The 16753-nt window shown below is 42.2% G+C and overlaps 1 protein-coding gene across 3 annotated transcripts in view; it reads right to left on the bottom strand.

Moving 5' to 3' along the window:
• Positions 1 to 1340: 1340 nt before the first annotated feature.
• LOC118397001 (UBA-like domain-containing protein 1) overlaps positions 1341 to 16753 on the bottom strand; it is a 62781-nt gene continuing 47368 nt past the window's right edge. For 2 of the 3 annotated variants that reach the window (XM_052472444.1, XM_052472455.1), the window contains one exon: positions 7044 to 9871. In XM_052472444.1, the coding sequence (XP_052328404.1) occupies positions 9545 to 9871 (327 nt within the window). In that variant the 3' untranslated portion in view covers positions 7044 to 9544. Of the gene's footprint in view, positions 1869 to 7043; positions 9872 to 16753 lie in introns of those variants that run through there. The other variant, XR_008072926.1, reaches the window with a different exon arrangement.

The following is a 16753-nucleotide window of genomic DNA, read 5'->3' as shown; positions in this document are numbered from 1 at the left end:
CTATCAAATCAAATGTCACTTTCTCTATCACTCCTTTAATCTTGTTAAACTAGAGTTAGGAATCTGGAGGGACCAACAGACAGACAGTAGTCTACTGGTTAAACAAGGGTTAGGAGTCTGGAAGGACCAACAGACAGACAGTAGTCTACTGGTTAAACAAGGGTTAGGAGTCTGGAAGGACCAACAGACAGACAGTAGTCTACTGGTTAAACAAGGGTTAGGAGTCTGGAGGGACCAACAGACAGACAGTAGTCTACTGGTTAAACAAGGGTTAGGAGTCTGGAGGGACCAACAGACAGACAGTAGTCTACTGGTTAAACAAGGGTTAGGAGTCTGGAAGGACCAACAGACAGACAGTAGTCTACTGGTTAAACAAGGGTTATGAGTCTGGAGGGACCAACAGACAGACAGTAGTCTACTGGTTAAACAAGAGTTAGGAGTCTGGAAGGACCAACAGACAGACAGTAGTCTACTGGTTAAACAAGGGTTAGGAGTCTGGAAGGACCAACAGACAGACAGTAGTCTACTGGTTAAACAAGGGTTAGGAGTCTGGAAGGACCAACAGACAGACAGTGGTCTACTGGTTAAACAAGAGTTAGGAGTCTGGAGGGACCAACAGACAGACAGTAGTCTACTGGTTAAACAAGGGTTAGGAGTCTGGAAGGACAAACAGACAGACAGTAGTCTACTGGTTAAACAAGGGTTAGGAGTCTGGAAGGACAAACAGACAGACAGTAGTCTACTGGTTAAACAAGGGTTAGGAGTCTGGAAGGACCAACAGACAGACAGTAGTCTACTGGTTAAACAAGGGTTAGGAGTCTGGAAGGACCAACAGACAGACAGTAGTCTACTGGTTAAACAAGGGTTATGAGTCTGGAGGGACCAACAGACAGACAGTAGTCTACTGGTTAAACAAGGGTTAGGAGTCTGGAGGGACCAACAGACAGACAGTAGTCTACTGGTTAAACAAGGGTTATGAGTCTGGAGGGACCAACAGACAGACAGTAGTCTACTGGTTAAACAAGGGTTAGGAGTCTGGAAGGACCAACAGACAGACAGTAGTCTACTGGTTAAACAAGAGTTAGGAGTCTGGAGCTACCAACAGACAGACAGTAGTCTACTGGTTAAACAAGAGTTAGGAGTCTGGAGGGACCAACAGACAGACAGTAGTCTACTGGTTAAACAAGAGTTAGGAGTCTGGAAGGACCAACAGACAGACAGTAGTCTACTGGTTAAACAAGGGTTAGGAGTCTGGAAGGACCAACAGACAGTCAGAAGTCTACTGGTTAAACAAGAGTTAGGAGTCTGGAGGGACCAACAGACAGACAGTAGTCAATCAAATCAATCAAATGTATTTATAAAGCCCTTCTTACATCAGCTGATGTCACAAAGTGCTGCACAGAAACCCAGCCTAAAACGCCAAACAGCAAGCAATGCAGGTGTCGAAGCAAGGTGGCTAGGAAAAACTCCCTAGAAAGGCCAGAACCTAGGAAGAAACCTAGAGAGGAACCAGGCTAGGAGGGGTGGCCAGTCCTCTTCTGGCTATGCCGGGTGAAGATTATAACAGAACATGGCCAAGATGTAGGGTCAAATAATAATAATCACAGTGGTTGTAGAGGGTGCAACAGGTCAGCACCTCAGGAGTATATGTCAGTTGGCTTTTCATAGCCGATCATTCAGAGTATCTCTACCGCTCCTGCTGTCACTAGAGAGTTGAAAACAGCAGGTCTGGGACAGGTAGCAAGTTCTGGTGAACAGGTCAGTGTTCCATCGCTGCAGGCAGAACAGTTGAAACCGGAGCAGCAGCACGACCAGGTGGACTGGGGACAGCAAGGAGTCATCAGGCCAGGTAGTCCTGAGGCATGGTCCTAGGGCGTGAGTGAGAGAGAGAGAGAGAGAGAGAGAGAGAGAGAGAGAGAGAGAGAGAGAGAGAGAAAGAAAGAGAGAATTAGAGAGAGCATACTTAAATTCACACAGGACACCGGATAAGACAGGAGAAATACTCCAGATATAACAGACTGACCCTAGCCCCCCAACACATAAACTATTGCAGCATAAATTCTGGAGGCTGAGACAGGAGGGGTCGGGAGACACTGTGGCCCCGTCCGACGATACCCCCGGACAGGGCCAAACAGGCAGGATATAACCCCGCCCACTTTGCCAAAGCACAGCCCCCACACCACTAGAGGGATATCTCCAACCACCAACCTACCATCCTGAGACCAGGCCGAGTATAGCCCACAAAGATCTCCCCCACGGCACAACCCATGGGGGACGCCAAACCGGACAGGAAGATCACATCAGTGACTCAACCCACTCAAGTGAAGCACCGCTCCTAGGAATGGCATGGAAGAGCACCAGTAAGCCAGTGACTCAGCCCATGTAATAGGGTTAGAGGCAGAGAATCCCAGTGGAAAGAGGGGAACCGGCCAGGCAGAGTCAGCAAGGGCGGTTCGTTGCTCCAGAACCTTTCTGTTCACCTTCCCACTCCTGGGCCAGACTACACTCAATCATATGACCCACTGAAGAGATGAGTCTTTAGTAAAGACTTAAATGTTGAGACCGAGTTTGCGTCTCTCACAAGGGTAGGCAGACCATTCCATAAAAATGGAGCTCTATAGGGGAAAGCACTGCCTCCAGCTGTTTGCTTAGAAATTCTAGGGACAATTAGGAGGCCTGCTTCTTGTGACCGTAGCGTACGTGTAGTTATGTACGGCAGGACCAAATCAGAGAGATAGGTAGGAGCAAGCCCATGTAATGCTTTGTAGGTTAGCAGTAAAACTTTGAAATCAGCCCTTGCCTTGACAGGAAGCCAGTGTAGGGAGGCTAGCACTGGAGTAATATGCTAATCTTTTTTGGTTCTAGTCAGGATTCTAGCAGCCGTATTTAGCACTAACTGAAGTTTATTTAGTGCTTTATCTGGGTAGACAGAAAGTAGAGCATTGCAGTAGTCTAGCCTAGAAGTGTCAAAAGCATGGATTAATTTTTCTGCATCATTTTTGGACAGAGGGTTTCTGATTTTTGCAATGTTACTTAGATGGAAAAAAGCTCTCCTTGAAACAGTCTTGATATGTTCTTCAAAAGAGAGATCAGGGTCCAGAGTAAAGCCGAGGTCCTTCACAGTTTTATTTGAGACGACTGTACAACCATTAAGAATAATTGTCAAATTCAACAGATCTCTTTGATTCTTGGGACCTAGAACAAGCATCTCTGTTTTGTCCGAGTTTAAAAGTAGAAAGTTTGCAGCCATCCACTTCCTTATGTCTGAAACACATGCTTCTAGAGAGGGCAATTTTGGGGCTTCACCATGTTTCATTGAAATGTACAGCTGTGTGTCATCCGCATAGCAGTGAAAGTTTACATTATGTTTTCGAATGACATCCCCAAGAGGTAAAATATATAGTGAAAACAATAGTGGTCCTAAAACGGAACCTTGAGGAACACCGAAATTGTACAGTTGATTTGTCAGAGGACAAACCATTCACAGAGACAAACTGATATCTTTCCGACAGATAAGATCTAAACCAGGCCAGAACTTGTCAGTGTAGACCAATTTGGGTTTCCAATCTCTCCAAAAGAATGTGGTGATCGATAGTATCAAAAGCAGCACTAAGGTCTAGGAGCACGAGGACAAATGCAGAGCCTCGGTCTGATGCCATTAAAAGGTCAAACGCAATACAATGGTGGTCCAGAATTATGACGAAAAACATTAAGATCCACAACATTTATTCCACGGGACAGAGTATGACTGGCAGTGAGTAGGTCTGGAGACATGTTGGACAAAACCCACTGAGTCGATGATGGCTCCAAAAGCTTTTTGGAGTGGGTCTGTGGACTTTTCCATGTGAAAATTAGTCACCAAAAATGTGAATATTATCTGCCATGACTACAAAGTCCGATAGGAATCCAGAGAACTCAGTGAGGAATGCTGATATATGGCCCAGGAGGCCTGTTAACTTTAGCTATAAAAAGTAATTGAGTAGGCTGCATAGATTTCATGACTAGAAGCTCAAAAGATGAAAACCCAGTCGTTTTTAAAAATGTTTTATTTGCTATCGTAAATGTTAGCAACACCTCCGCCTTTGCGGGATGCGTGGGGGATATGGTCACTAGTGTAACCAGGAGGTGATGCCTCATTCAACACAGTAAATTCATCAGGCTTAAGCCATGTTTCAGTCACGCCAATAACATCAAGATTCTGATCAGTGATTAGTTGATTGACTATAACTGCCTTGGAAGTGAGGGTTCCAACATTAAGTAGCCCTATTTTGAGATGTGAGATATCATAACGTCTTCCAATAATGACAGGAATGGAGGAGGTCTTTATTCCAGTGAGATTGCTAAAGTGAACACGGCCATGTTTAGTTTTGCCCAACCTAGATCGAGGTACAGACACGGTCTTAATGGGATAGCTGAGCTGACTCCACTAAGCTGGCAGGCTGGCTAACAGCCTGCTGCTTTGCCTGCACCCTATCTCATTGTGGAGCTAGAGGGATATAGAGCCCTATATATGTTCGTAGCAATAAGATGAGAGCACCCATCCAGCTAGGATGAAGTCAATCACTCCTCAGCAGGCCAGGCTTGGTCCTGTTTGTAGGTGGGTCCCAGAAATAAGGCCAATTATCTACAAATTCTATCTTTTGGGAGGGGCAGAAAACAGTTTTCAACCAGCGATTGAGTTGTGAGACTCTGCTGTAGAGCTCATCACTCCCCTTAACTGGGAGGGGGCTAGAGACAATTACTCGATGCCGACACATCTTTCTAGCTGATTTGCACGCTGAAGCTATGTTGTGCTTGGTGACCTCTGACTGTTTCATCCTAACATCGTTGGTGCTGACGTGGATAACAATATGCTGACGTGGATAACAATATCCCTATTCTCTGCAGTTTTAGCCAACACCATCTTCAGATTAAACAGTGTATGATCGCTGGATGATTCGTTTTATGTCTAATACTGCGGCTAATGGAGTCGCCAATGACTAGGGTTTTCAATTTGTCAGAGCTAATGGTGGGAGGCTTCGGCGTCTCAGACCCCATAACGGGAGGAGTAGAGATCAGAGAAGGCTCGGCCTCTGACTCCAACCCATTGCTTAATGGGGAGAACCGATTGAATGTTTCTGTCGGCTGAATGAGCGACACCGGTTGAGCATTCCTACAGCATTTCCTTCCAGAAGCCATGAGAACATTGTCCGGCTGCGGGGACTGTGCGAGGGGATTTAAACTACTATCTGTACTTACTGGTTGCACAGACGCTGAAACAGTGTCCTTTCCCACACTTGCCTTTCCCACAGTGTCCTTTCCCAAATTACCCTTGCCTAACTGACTATACAGTGCCTTGCGAAAGTATTCGGCCCCCTTGAACTTTGCGACCTTTTGCCACATTTCAGGCTTCAAACATAAAGATATAAAACTGTATTTTTTGTGAAGAATCAACAACAAGTGGGACACAATCATGAAGTGGAACGACATTTATTGGATATTTCAAACTTTTTTAACAAATCAAAAACTGAAAAATTGGGTGTGCAAAATGATTCAGCCCCCTTAAGTTACTTTGTAGCGCCACCTTTTGCTGCGATTACAGCTGTAAGTCGCTTGGGGTATGTCTCTATCAGTTTTGCACACCGAGAGACTGAAATTTTTTCCCATTCCTCCTTGCAAAACAGCTCGAGCTCAATGAGGTTGGATAGAGAGCATTTGTGAACAGCAGTTTTCAGTTCTTTCCACAGATTCTCGATTGGATTCAGGTCTGGACATTGACTTGGCCATTCTAACACCTGGATATGTTTATTTTTGAACCATTCCATTGTAGATTTTGCTTTATGTTTTGGATCATTGTCTTGTTGGAAGACAAATCTCCGTCCCAGTCCCAGGTCTTTTGCAGACTCCATCAGGTTTTCTTCCAGAATGGTCCTGTATTTGGCTCCATCCATCTTCCCATCAATTTTAACCATCTTCCCTGTCCTTGCTGAAGAAAAGCAGGCCCAAACCATGATGCTGCCACCACCATGTTTGACAGTGGGGATGGTGTGTTCAGGGTGATGAGCTGTGTTGCTTTTACGCCAAAACATAACGTTTTGCTTTGTTGCCAAAAAGTTCAATTTTGGTTTCATCTGACCAGAGCACCTTCTTCCACATATTTGGTGTGTCTCCCAGGTGGCTTGTGGCAAACTTTAAACAACACTTTTTATGGATATCTTTAAGAAATGGCTTTCTTCTTGCCACTCTTCCATAAAGGGCAGATTTGTGCAATATATGACTGATTGTTGTCCTATGGACAGAGTCTCCCACCTCAGCTGTAGATCTCTGCAGTTCATCCAGAGTGATCATGGGCCTCTTGGCTGCATCTCTGATCAGTCTTCTCCTTGTATGAGCTGAAAGTTTAGAGGGACGGCCAGGTCTTGGTAGATTTTCAGTGGTCTGATACTCCTTCCATTTCAATATTATCGCTTGCACAGTGCTCCTTGGGATGTTTAAAGCTTGGGAAATCTTTTTGTATCCAAATCCGGCATTAAACTTCTTCACAACAGTATCTCGGACCTGCCTGGTGTGTTCCTTGTTCTTCATGATGCTCTCTGCGCTTTTAACGGACCTCTGAGACTATCACAGTGCAGGTGCATTTATACGGAGACTTGATTACACACAGGTGGATTGTATTTATCATCATTAGTCATTTAGGTCAACATTGATCCTCACTGAACTTCTGGAGAGAGTTTGCTGCACTGAAAGTAAAGGGGCTGAATAATTTTGCACGCCCAATTTTTCAGTTTTTGATTTGTTAAAAAAAGTTTCAAATATCCAATAAATGTCGTTCCACTTCATGATTGTGTCCCACTTGTTGTTGATTCTTCACAAAAAAATACAGTTTTATATCTTTATGTTTGAAGCCTGAAATGTGGCAAAAGGTCGCAAAGTTCAAGGGGGCCGAATACTTTCGCAAGGCACTGTATCTATATCTACCCATCTCTTCTCTAAATCTATCTCTATATCTTTCGCCAACTGATGGCTACATTCAGTTCAGTCACAACTAAAGAGAGATCATACTGTGTAGGTTGACATACAATATTTATTTAGGAACACAAAAAATGCTACGTTAATTATCAGGTAGTCCACAAATATTGTGGGAATGGTAATACAGTCACACGGGGAAACTGAGAAACCATTCAGGTATAGGCCATCCCAAGATTCCCAGATTCAAACAAAAATGATGGAAAAGGGATGAACTGAAACATTCTTTTAGTAAAATTAAAGATGGTTTACTCAGAATTATAATGATATTTTCCTGAAAATGTTCTGCCTAAAAAAAGAACTTACATAAACAAAGATTTCTAGCTGGGTTTATTTTATATTCTTTATTCAATTGAAATAACCCAAGGACAACAAAACTGAACGGGGCCGACCTTGCATGTGAATATTGTCTTAAATCAATGCTTTACATAATCTGCTATAGGCAGGATCACAGTACACGTTGTGATCATAACCAGTTGTATTATGCTGCTATACAAATTATAAATCAGAGGGATAAACCATGTAGTATCCCCTGCGCCAACAGCCAGAAACACGTCTCAGTTTCAAGTGTTTGCTACAAGACAGTATCCCTCATGCAAAGTGGCAAGTTCTGCTTTACAAATGGTCAATGTATTTATAGTAGTCTGTTTTTTCTGTAGATTTATTTTTAGCTTCTCCGATTGGCTCTTCCCAAACACAACATAAACAAATCCCGCCCACTCTCGAATCCTCCAAAACCCCACCCATCCCTCCCACCAAGAAAAACATGAACTTTAATATATCAAACCATGATTTTTATATCATACCCAAATCTGCAGAACCATTGCAGTGGCCAGTTCTATCTTCCAGAACAGGTTAATAGTAAAGCATCACCCTTTGTTGGAAAGAAAAGCTATAGCAGTGAACAGTGTCATCGTCATGAGAAAATACCAGAGTTGAAAAATTACAATCAGTTAAAAAAAATGTTCTGCATTGTCAAACAGTTGAGAATCCCTGATAGGCTGAAAAAAGTCAGGTGACCACCAGGTGAGGTAAGAAGAGTTCCACCTTCCGATGGGTAATGAAAACTATGTCACTGTTTCTTCTGCTCGCTAGTTGAGTGTGTAAGTGTGCGTGACGGTTACACTGCACACAGACACATGTTGAGAATACTAGAGTAAAACATTACACTGCCAGATTCTCTCTCTCCATGCAACACAAACACATCTTATCACTGTTCCCCAGTAGAGGGAAAACACTGGATGGACAGATTCTCTCTCTCCATGCAACACAAACACATCTTATCACTGTTCCCCAGTAGAGGGAAAACACTGGATGGACAGATTCTCTCTCTCCATGCAACGCAAACACATCTTATCACTGTTCCCCAGTAGAGGGAAAACACTGGATGGACAGATTCTCTCTCTCCATGCAACGCAAACACTTCTTATCACTGTTCCCCAGTAGAGGGAAAACACTGGATGGACAGATTCTCTCTCTCCATGCAACGCAAACACTTCTTATCACTGTTCCCCAGTAGAGGGAAAACACTGGATGGACAGATTCTCTCTCTCCATGCAACACAAACACTTCTTAACACTGTTCCCCAGTAGAGGGAAAACACTGGATGGACAGATTCTCTCTCTCCATGCAACACAAACACTTCTTAACACTGTTCCCCAGTAGAGGGAAAACACTGGATGGACAGATTCTCTCTCTCCATGCAACACAAACACTTCTTAACACTGTTCCCCAGTAGAGGGAAAACACTGGATGGACAGATTCTCTCTCTCCATGCAACACAAACACTTCTTAACACTGTTCCCCAGTAGAGGGAAAACACTGGATGGACAGATTCTCTCTCTCCATGCAACACAAACACATCTTATCACTGTTCCCCAGTAGAGGGAAAACACTGGATGGACAGATTCTCTCTCTCCATGCAACGCAAACACATCTTAACACTGTTCCCCAGTAGAGGGAAAACACTGGATGGACAGATTCTCTCTCTCCATGCAACACAAACACTTCTTAACACTGTTCCCCAGTAGAGGGAAAACACTGGATGGACAGATTCTCTCTCTCCATGCAACGCAAACACATCTTATCACTGTTCCCCAGTAGAGGGAAAACACTGGATGGACAGACAAAAAGAAAAGAAGAACAAGAGAAGAAACAGTTGCTGCCTTTTAAATGTCAGAAAACATCAGCATGATGGTGATTACCTTTAGTTCCATACATTTCTTTGTCTTATCTATACATTTACTGAGAGAGAAGAAAACCAAACTAACAAATATTTCAGTTGCTCTCTTATTGCTAAATGTGTGCACTGCTTTTTCCATTAAAATGTTTTCCTTTTGATTCCTTATTCAAATCATTTTCTCCACCTCATGTTGAAATGTCCACATTTTGTAGTTGCTTGGTTTTTCTTGGTTTACGTCGCTGTCTTTGTCTCCACCCTCCCATCCTCAATTGGAAAGAGACACCTTCACCTTTCCTTTCCTCCTCACCCATCCCTCCCTCTTCCTTCCTCCCCCCAGGGCCGTCCAGTCCTGGCCCCTCATCTCTCGGCCTCCATGGCCACACTCGCCTTCTGTTCGGTGGCCGGGTGTTGGTGGGTGTGGGGGTTAATGGTGACCCCCGTGGGCCAGGCTGCGGGGTGGGAGGGTGGCTCCCCCTGAATCCAGAGTCCCTGACCCTGTGGGCCGCTCATGGGCATGGGGGGCGGTGGCACGCCCCAGCAATCGTGTGGAGGAGGGGGAGAGGTGGCCATGGAGGCCATGGGGCTGCTGGTGGTGAAGCTCTCTGAGGCCTTCAGCCGGGAGAACATGGTGAGGGCGTCAGGGAAGTTGGGTGGGGTGGCCGGTGTGTTAGCTGGGGTGCACATCTGGAGGAAAGAGACAGAGATGTTAGAGGGACAGAAGAGGAGGAGCCCATACTATTCATAAACGTCACTGTGTGTGACACACCATCACTGTGTGTGACACGTTTCAGGAAACTAGGCGTATGTCATGGTCAATACTTCACAGGAGAGCCGTTTGAACTCTAAAATCAAAATAGTTTTTTGGGCAGAAATGCCTTGTGAATTTTCAATTGTCTTAATTTTTATTTAACTAGGCAAGTTACTTGAGAACAAATTCTTATTTTCAAAGACAGCCTAGGAACAGTGGGTTAACAGAACAACAGATTTTTACCTTGTCAGCTAGGGGATTCGACCTTTCAACCTTTCGGTTACTAGACCAACGCTATAACCACTAGGCTACCTGCTGCCCCATAAGCTGTGAGTTTGGATTGGTCTGCCATATATTACGCTTCTGTCTATTTGAGCTGGTCAGTATGCCTAGGAAACCTGCTTATAAAAAAATGTATTGCGTAGTAAAACTTAACAAAAGACTCCACTATGCAAGTGTCCATTTCAATAGAATGTCAACGCAAACAACTGTTTCACAGCACTCTGCCCGAGTGTGCCAGAGCGCAGAATAACTGATGAATGTACACGCTCAACACCGGTTGGATAAGGCTGGCGTCAGTAAACACGGCAAAAAAGCGTAGTAAAATTGTTGTCAGGAGAAAGCTTACTGTTAGCTAGCTATGTTATCTCAGAATGCCAAGCTAGCTATGATAATCGGTTTGTATGGCTAGTACTCTATGGATTGGCATTATGCTACATTGTTTAGCTAGCATGTCTGAACAAAAAAGACTTTGCCAGATGATTACATAACCCATCAAGTTAGCCAGGTGTGTCTGACGGTGATTACGGCTATCTATGCTTTTGTCACTTCTACGTTAGACTACTGTAATGCTCTACTTTCCCGGATAAAGCACTAAATAAACTTCAGTTAGTGCTAAATACGGCTGCTAGAATCCTGACTACAACCCCAAAAATTGATCATATTACTCCAGTGCTAGCCTCCCTACACTGGCTTCCTGTCAAGGCAAGGGCTGATTTCAAGGTTTTACTGCTAACCTACAAAGCATTTACATGGGCTTGCTCCTACCTATCTCTCTGATTTGGTCCTACCGTACATACCTACACGTACGCTACGGTCACAAGATGCAGGCCTCCTAGTTGTCCCTAGAATTTCTAAGCAAACAGCTGGGGGCAGGAGCAACGAATCGCCCTTGCTGTCTCTGCCTGGCCGGTTCCCCTCTTTCCACTGGGATTCTCTGCCTCTAACCCTATTACAGGGGCTGAGTCACTGGCTTACTGGGGCTCTTTCATATACCGTCCCTAGGAGGGGTGCGTCACTTGAGTGGGTTGAGTCACTGATGTGATCTTCCTGTCTGGGTTGGCTCCCCTCTTGGGATGTGCCGTGGCGGAGATCTTTGTGGGCTATACTCGGCCTTGTCTAAGGATGGTAAGTTGGTGGTTGAAGATATACCTCTAGTGGTGAGGGGCCTGTGCTTTCGCAAAGTGGGTGGGGTTATATCCTTCCTGTTTGGCCCTGTCCGGGGGTGTCCTCGGATGGGGCCACAGTGTCTCCTGACCCCTCCTGTCTCAGCCTCCAGTATTTATGCTGCAGTAGTTTATGTGTCGACCAAAACTATATGTTACACACCAAAACTATATGTTACACACCATCACTATATTTTGCACACCATCACTATAGGTTACACACCATCACTATATGTTACACACCATCACTGTATGTTGCACACCATCACTATATGTTACACACCATCACTATATGTTACACACCATCACTATATTTTGCACACCATCACTATAGGTTACACACCATCCTTATATGTTACACACCATCCTTATATGTTACACACCATCACTATATGTTACACACCATCACTATATGTTACACACCATCACTATATGTTACACACCATCCTTATATGTTACACACCATCACTATATGTTACACACCATCACTATATGTTACACACCATCACTATATGTTACACACCATCCTTATATGTTACACACCATCACTATATGTTACACACCATCACTATATGTTACACACATCTCTATATGTTACACACCATCACTATATGTTACACACCATCACTATATGTTACACACCATCACTGTATGTTGTACACCATCACTATAGGTTAAACACCATAACTGTATGTTACACACCATCACTATCTTACACACCATCCTTATATGTTACACACCATCCTTATATGTTACACACCATCACTATATGTTACACACCATCACTATATGTTACACACCATCCTTATATGTTACACACCATCACTATATGTTACACACCATCACTATATGTTACACACCATCACTATATGTTACACACCATCACTATATGTTACACACCATCACTATATGTTACACACCATCCTTATATGTTACACACCATCACTATATGTTACACACCATCACTATATGTTACACACCATCACTATATGTTACACACCATCCTTATATGTTACACACCATCACTATATGTTACACACCATCACTATATTTTGCACACCATCACTATAGGTTACACACCATCACTATATGTTACACACCATCACTATATGTTACACACCATCACTGTATGTTGCACACCATCACTATAGGTTAAACACCATAACTGTATGTTACACACCATCACTATGTTACACACCATCCTTATATGTTACACACCATCCTTATATGTTACACACCATCACTATATGTTACACACCATCACTATATGTTACACACCATCACTATATGTTACACACCATCACTATATGTTACACACCATCACTATATGTTACACACCATCACTATATGTTACACACCATCACTATATGTTACACACCATCACTGTATGTTGCACACCATCACTATAGGTTACACACCATCACTGTATGTTACACACCATCACTATGTTACACACCATCCTTATATGTTACACACCATCCTTATATGTTACACACCATCACTATATGTTACACACCATCACTATATGCTACACACCATCACTATATGTTAAACACCATCACTATATGTTACACACCATCACTGTATGTTACACACCATCCCTATATGTTACACACATCCCTATGTTACACACCATCCCTATATGTTACACACCATCACTATATGTTACACACCATCCCTATATGTTACACACCATCCATATATGTTACACACCATCCCTATATGTTACACACCATCCATATATGTTACACACCATCACTATAGGTTACACACCATCCCTATATGTTACACACCATCACTATATGTTACACACCATCCCCATATGTTACACACATCCCTATATGTTACATACAATCCCTATATGTTACACACCATTACTATATGTCACACACCATCCCTATATGTTAATATGTTACACACCATTACTATAGGTTACACACCATCACTAAATGTTACACACCAAAACTATATGTTACACACCATCACTATATGTTGCACACCATCACTATAGGTTACACACCATCACTATTTGTTACACACCATCCCTATATGTTACACACCATCCATATATGTTACACACCATCCCTATATGTTACACACCATCCCAATATGTTACACACCATCCATATATGTTACACACCATCCCTATATGTTACACACCATCCCTATATGTTACACACCATCCCTATATGTTACACACCATCCATATATGTTACACACCATCCCTATATGTTACACACCATCCATATATGTTACACACCATCACTATAGGTTACACACCATCCCTATATGTTACACACCAAAACTATAGGTTACACACCATCCCTATATGTTACACACCAAAACTATATGTTACACACCATCACTGTATTTTGCACACCATTACTATAGGTTACACACCATCACTATATGTCACACACCATCACTATAAGTTACACACCATCCTTATATGTTACACACCATCACTATATGTTACACACATCTCTATATGTTACACACCATCACTATATGTTACACACCATCACTATATGTTACACACCATCCCTATATGTTACACACCATCACTATATGTTACACACCATCACTATATGTTACACACCATCACTATATGTTACACACCATCACTATATGTTACACACATCTCTATATGTTACACACCATCACTATATGTTACACACCATCACTATATGTTACACACCATCACTGTATGTTGTACACCATAACTGTATGTTACACACCATCACTATCTTACACACCATCCTTATATGTTACACACCATCCTTATATGTTACACACCATCACTATATGTTACACACCATCACTATATGTTAAACACCATCACTATATGTTACACACCATCACTGTATGTTACACACCATCCCTATATGTTACACACATCCCTGTTACACACCATCCCTATATGTTACACACCATCCCTATATGTTACACACCATTACTATATGTCACACACCATCCCTATATGTTAATATGTTACACACCATTACTATAGGTTACACACCATCACTATATGTTACACACCAAAACTATATGTTACACACCATCACTGTATTTTGCACACCATCACTATAGGTTACACACCATCACTATATGTCACACACCATCCCTATATGTTACACACCATCACTATAAGTTACACACCATCCCTATGTTACACACCATCACTATATATTACACACCATCCCTATATGTTACACACCATCACTATATGTTACACACCATCCTTATATGTTACACACCATCCTTATGTTACACACCATCACTATATGTTACACACCATCACTATATGTCACACACCATCCCTATATGTTAATATGTTACACACCATCCCTATATGTTACACACCAAAACTATATGTTACACACCATCACTGTATTTTGCACACCATCACTATAGGTTACACACCATCACTATATGTCACACACCATCCCTATATGTTACACACCATCACTATAAGTTACACACCATCCCTATGTTACACACCATCACTATATGTTACACCCCATCCCTATATGTTACACACCAAAACTATATGTTACACACCATCACTGTATTTTGCACACCATTACTATAGGTTACACACCATCACTATATGTCACACACCATCCCTATATGTTACACACCATCACTATATGTTACACACCATCCCTATGTTACACACCATCACTATATATTACACACCATCCCTATATGTTACACACCATCACTATATGTTACACACCATCCTTATATGTTACACACCATCCTTATATGTTACACACCATCACTATATGTTACACACCATCACTATATGTTACACACCATCACTATATGTTACACACCATCACTATATGTTACACACCATCACTATATGTTACACACCATCACTGTATGTTGTACACCATCACTATAGGTTAAACACCATAACTGTATGTTACACACCATCACTATCTTACACACCATCCTTATATGTTACACACCATCCTTATATGTTACACACCATCCTTATATGTTACACACCATCACTATATGTTACACACCATCACTATATGTTAAACACCATCACTATATGTTACACACCATCACTGTATGTTACACACCATCCCTATATGTTACACACATCCCTATGTTACACACCATCCCTATATGTTACACACCATCCCTATATGTTACACACCATTACTATATGTCACACACCATCCCTATATGTTAATATGTTACACACCATTACTATAGGTTACACACCATCACTATATGCTACACACCAAAACTATATGTTACACACCATCACTGTATTTTGCACACCATCACTATAGGTTACACACCATCACTATATGTCACACACCATCCCTATATGTTACACACCATCACTATAAGTTACACACCATCCCTATGTTACACACCATCACTATATATTACACACCATCCCTATATGTTACACACCATCACTATATGTTACACACCATCCTTATATGTTACACACCATCCTTATGTTACACACCATCACTATATATTACACACCATCCCTATATGTTACACACCATCACTATATGTTACACACCATCCTTATATGTTACACACCATCCTTATATTACACACCATCCCTATATGTTACACACCATCACTATATGTTACACACCATCCTTATATGTTACACACCATCCATATATGTTACACACCATCACTATATGTTATATGTCACACACCATCCCTATATGTTAATATGTTACACACCATCCCTATATGTTACACACCAAAACTATATGTTACACACCATCACTGTATTTTGCACACCATCACTATAGGTTACACACCATCACTATATGTCACACACCATCCCTATATGTTACACACCATCACTATAAGTTACACACCATCCCTATGTTACACACCATCACTATATGTTACACCCCATCCCTATATGTTACACACCAAAACTATATGTTACACACCATCACGATATGTTGCACACCATCACTATAGGTTACACACCATCACTATATGTTACACACCATCACTATAGGTTACACACCATCCCTATATGTTACACACCATCACTATATGTTACACACCATCGCTATATGTTACACACCATCCCTATATGTTACACACCATCACTATATGTTACACACCATCACTGTATGTTACACACCATCACTATGTTACACACCATCCTTATATGTTACACACTAAACTTATATGTTACACACCATCACTATATGTTACACACCATCACTGCATCCAGGATGAGGAGGCCAGTATCTAAGCCTGTATATGGTCAGTCCAAAATAGAGGGGAATGTAGGGGAATCCCATCCTTTCTCTCCCTGAGGATCCTGACGACATTCCTCCCACCCTTTTCTCTGTTTGGTTCCTA

This window comes from Oncorhynchus keta, chromosome 2 (genome assembly GCF_023373465.1).
Source record: "Oncorhynchus keta strain PuntledgeMale-10-30-2019 chromosome 2, Oket_V2, whole genome shotgun sequence".
Classification (NCBI taxonomy): Eukaryota; Metazoa; Chordata; class Actinopteri; order Salmoniformes; family Salmonidae; genus Oncorhynchus; species Oncorhynchus keta.
Note: the sequence above shows the minus strand (reverse complement) of the source record. Positions and strands in the feature narration are given on the sequence as shown.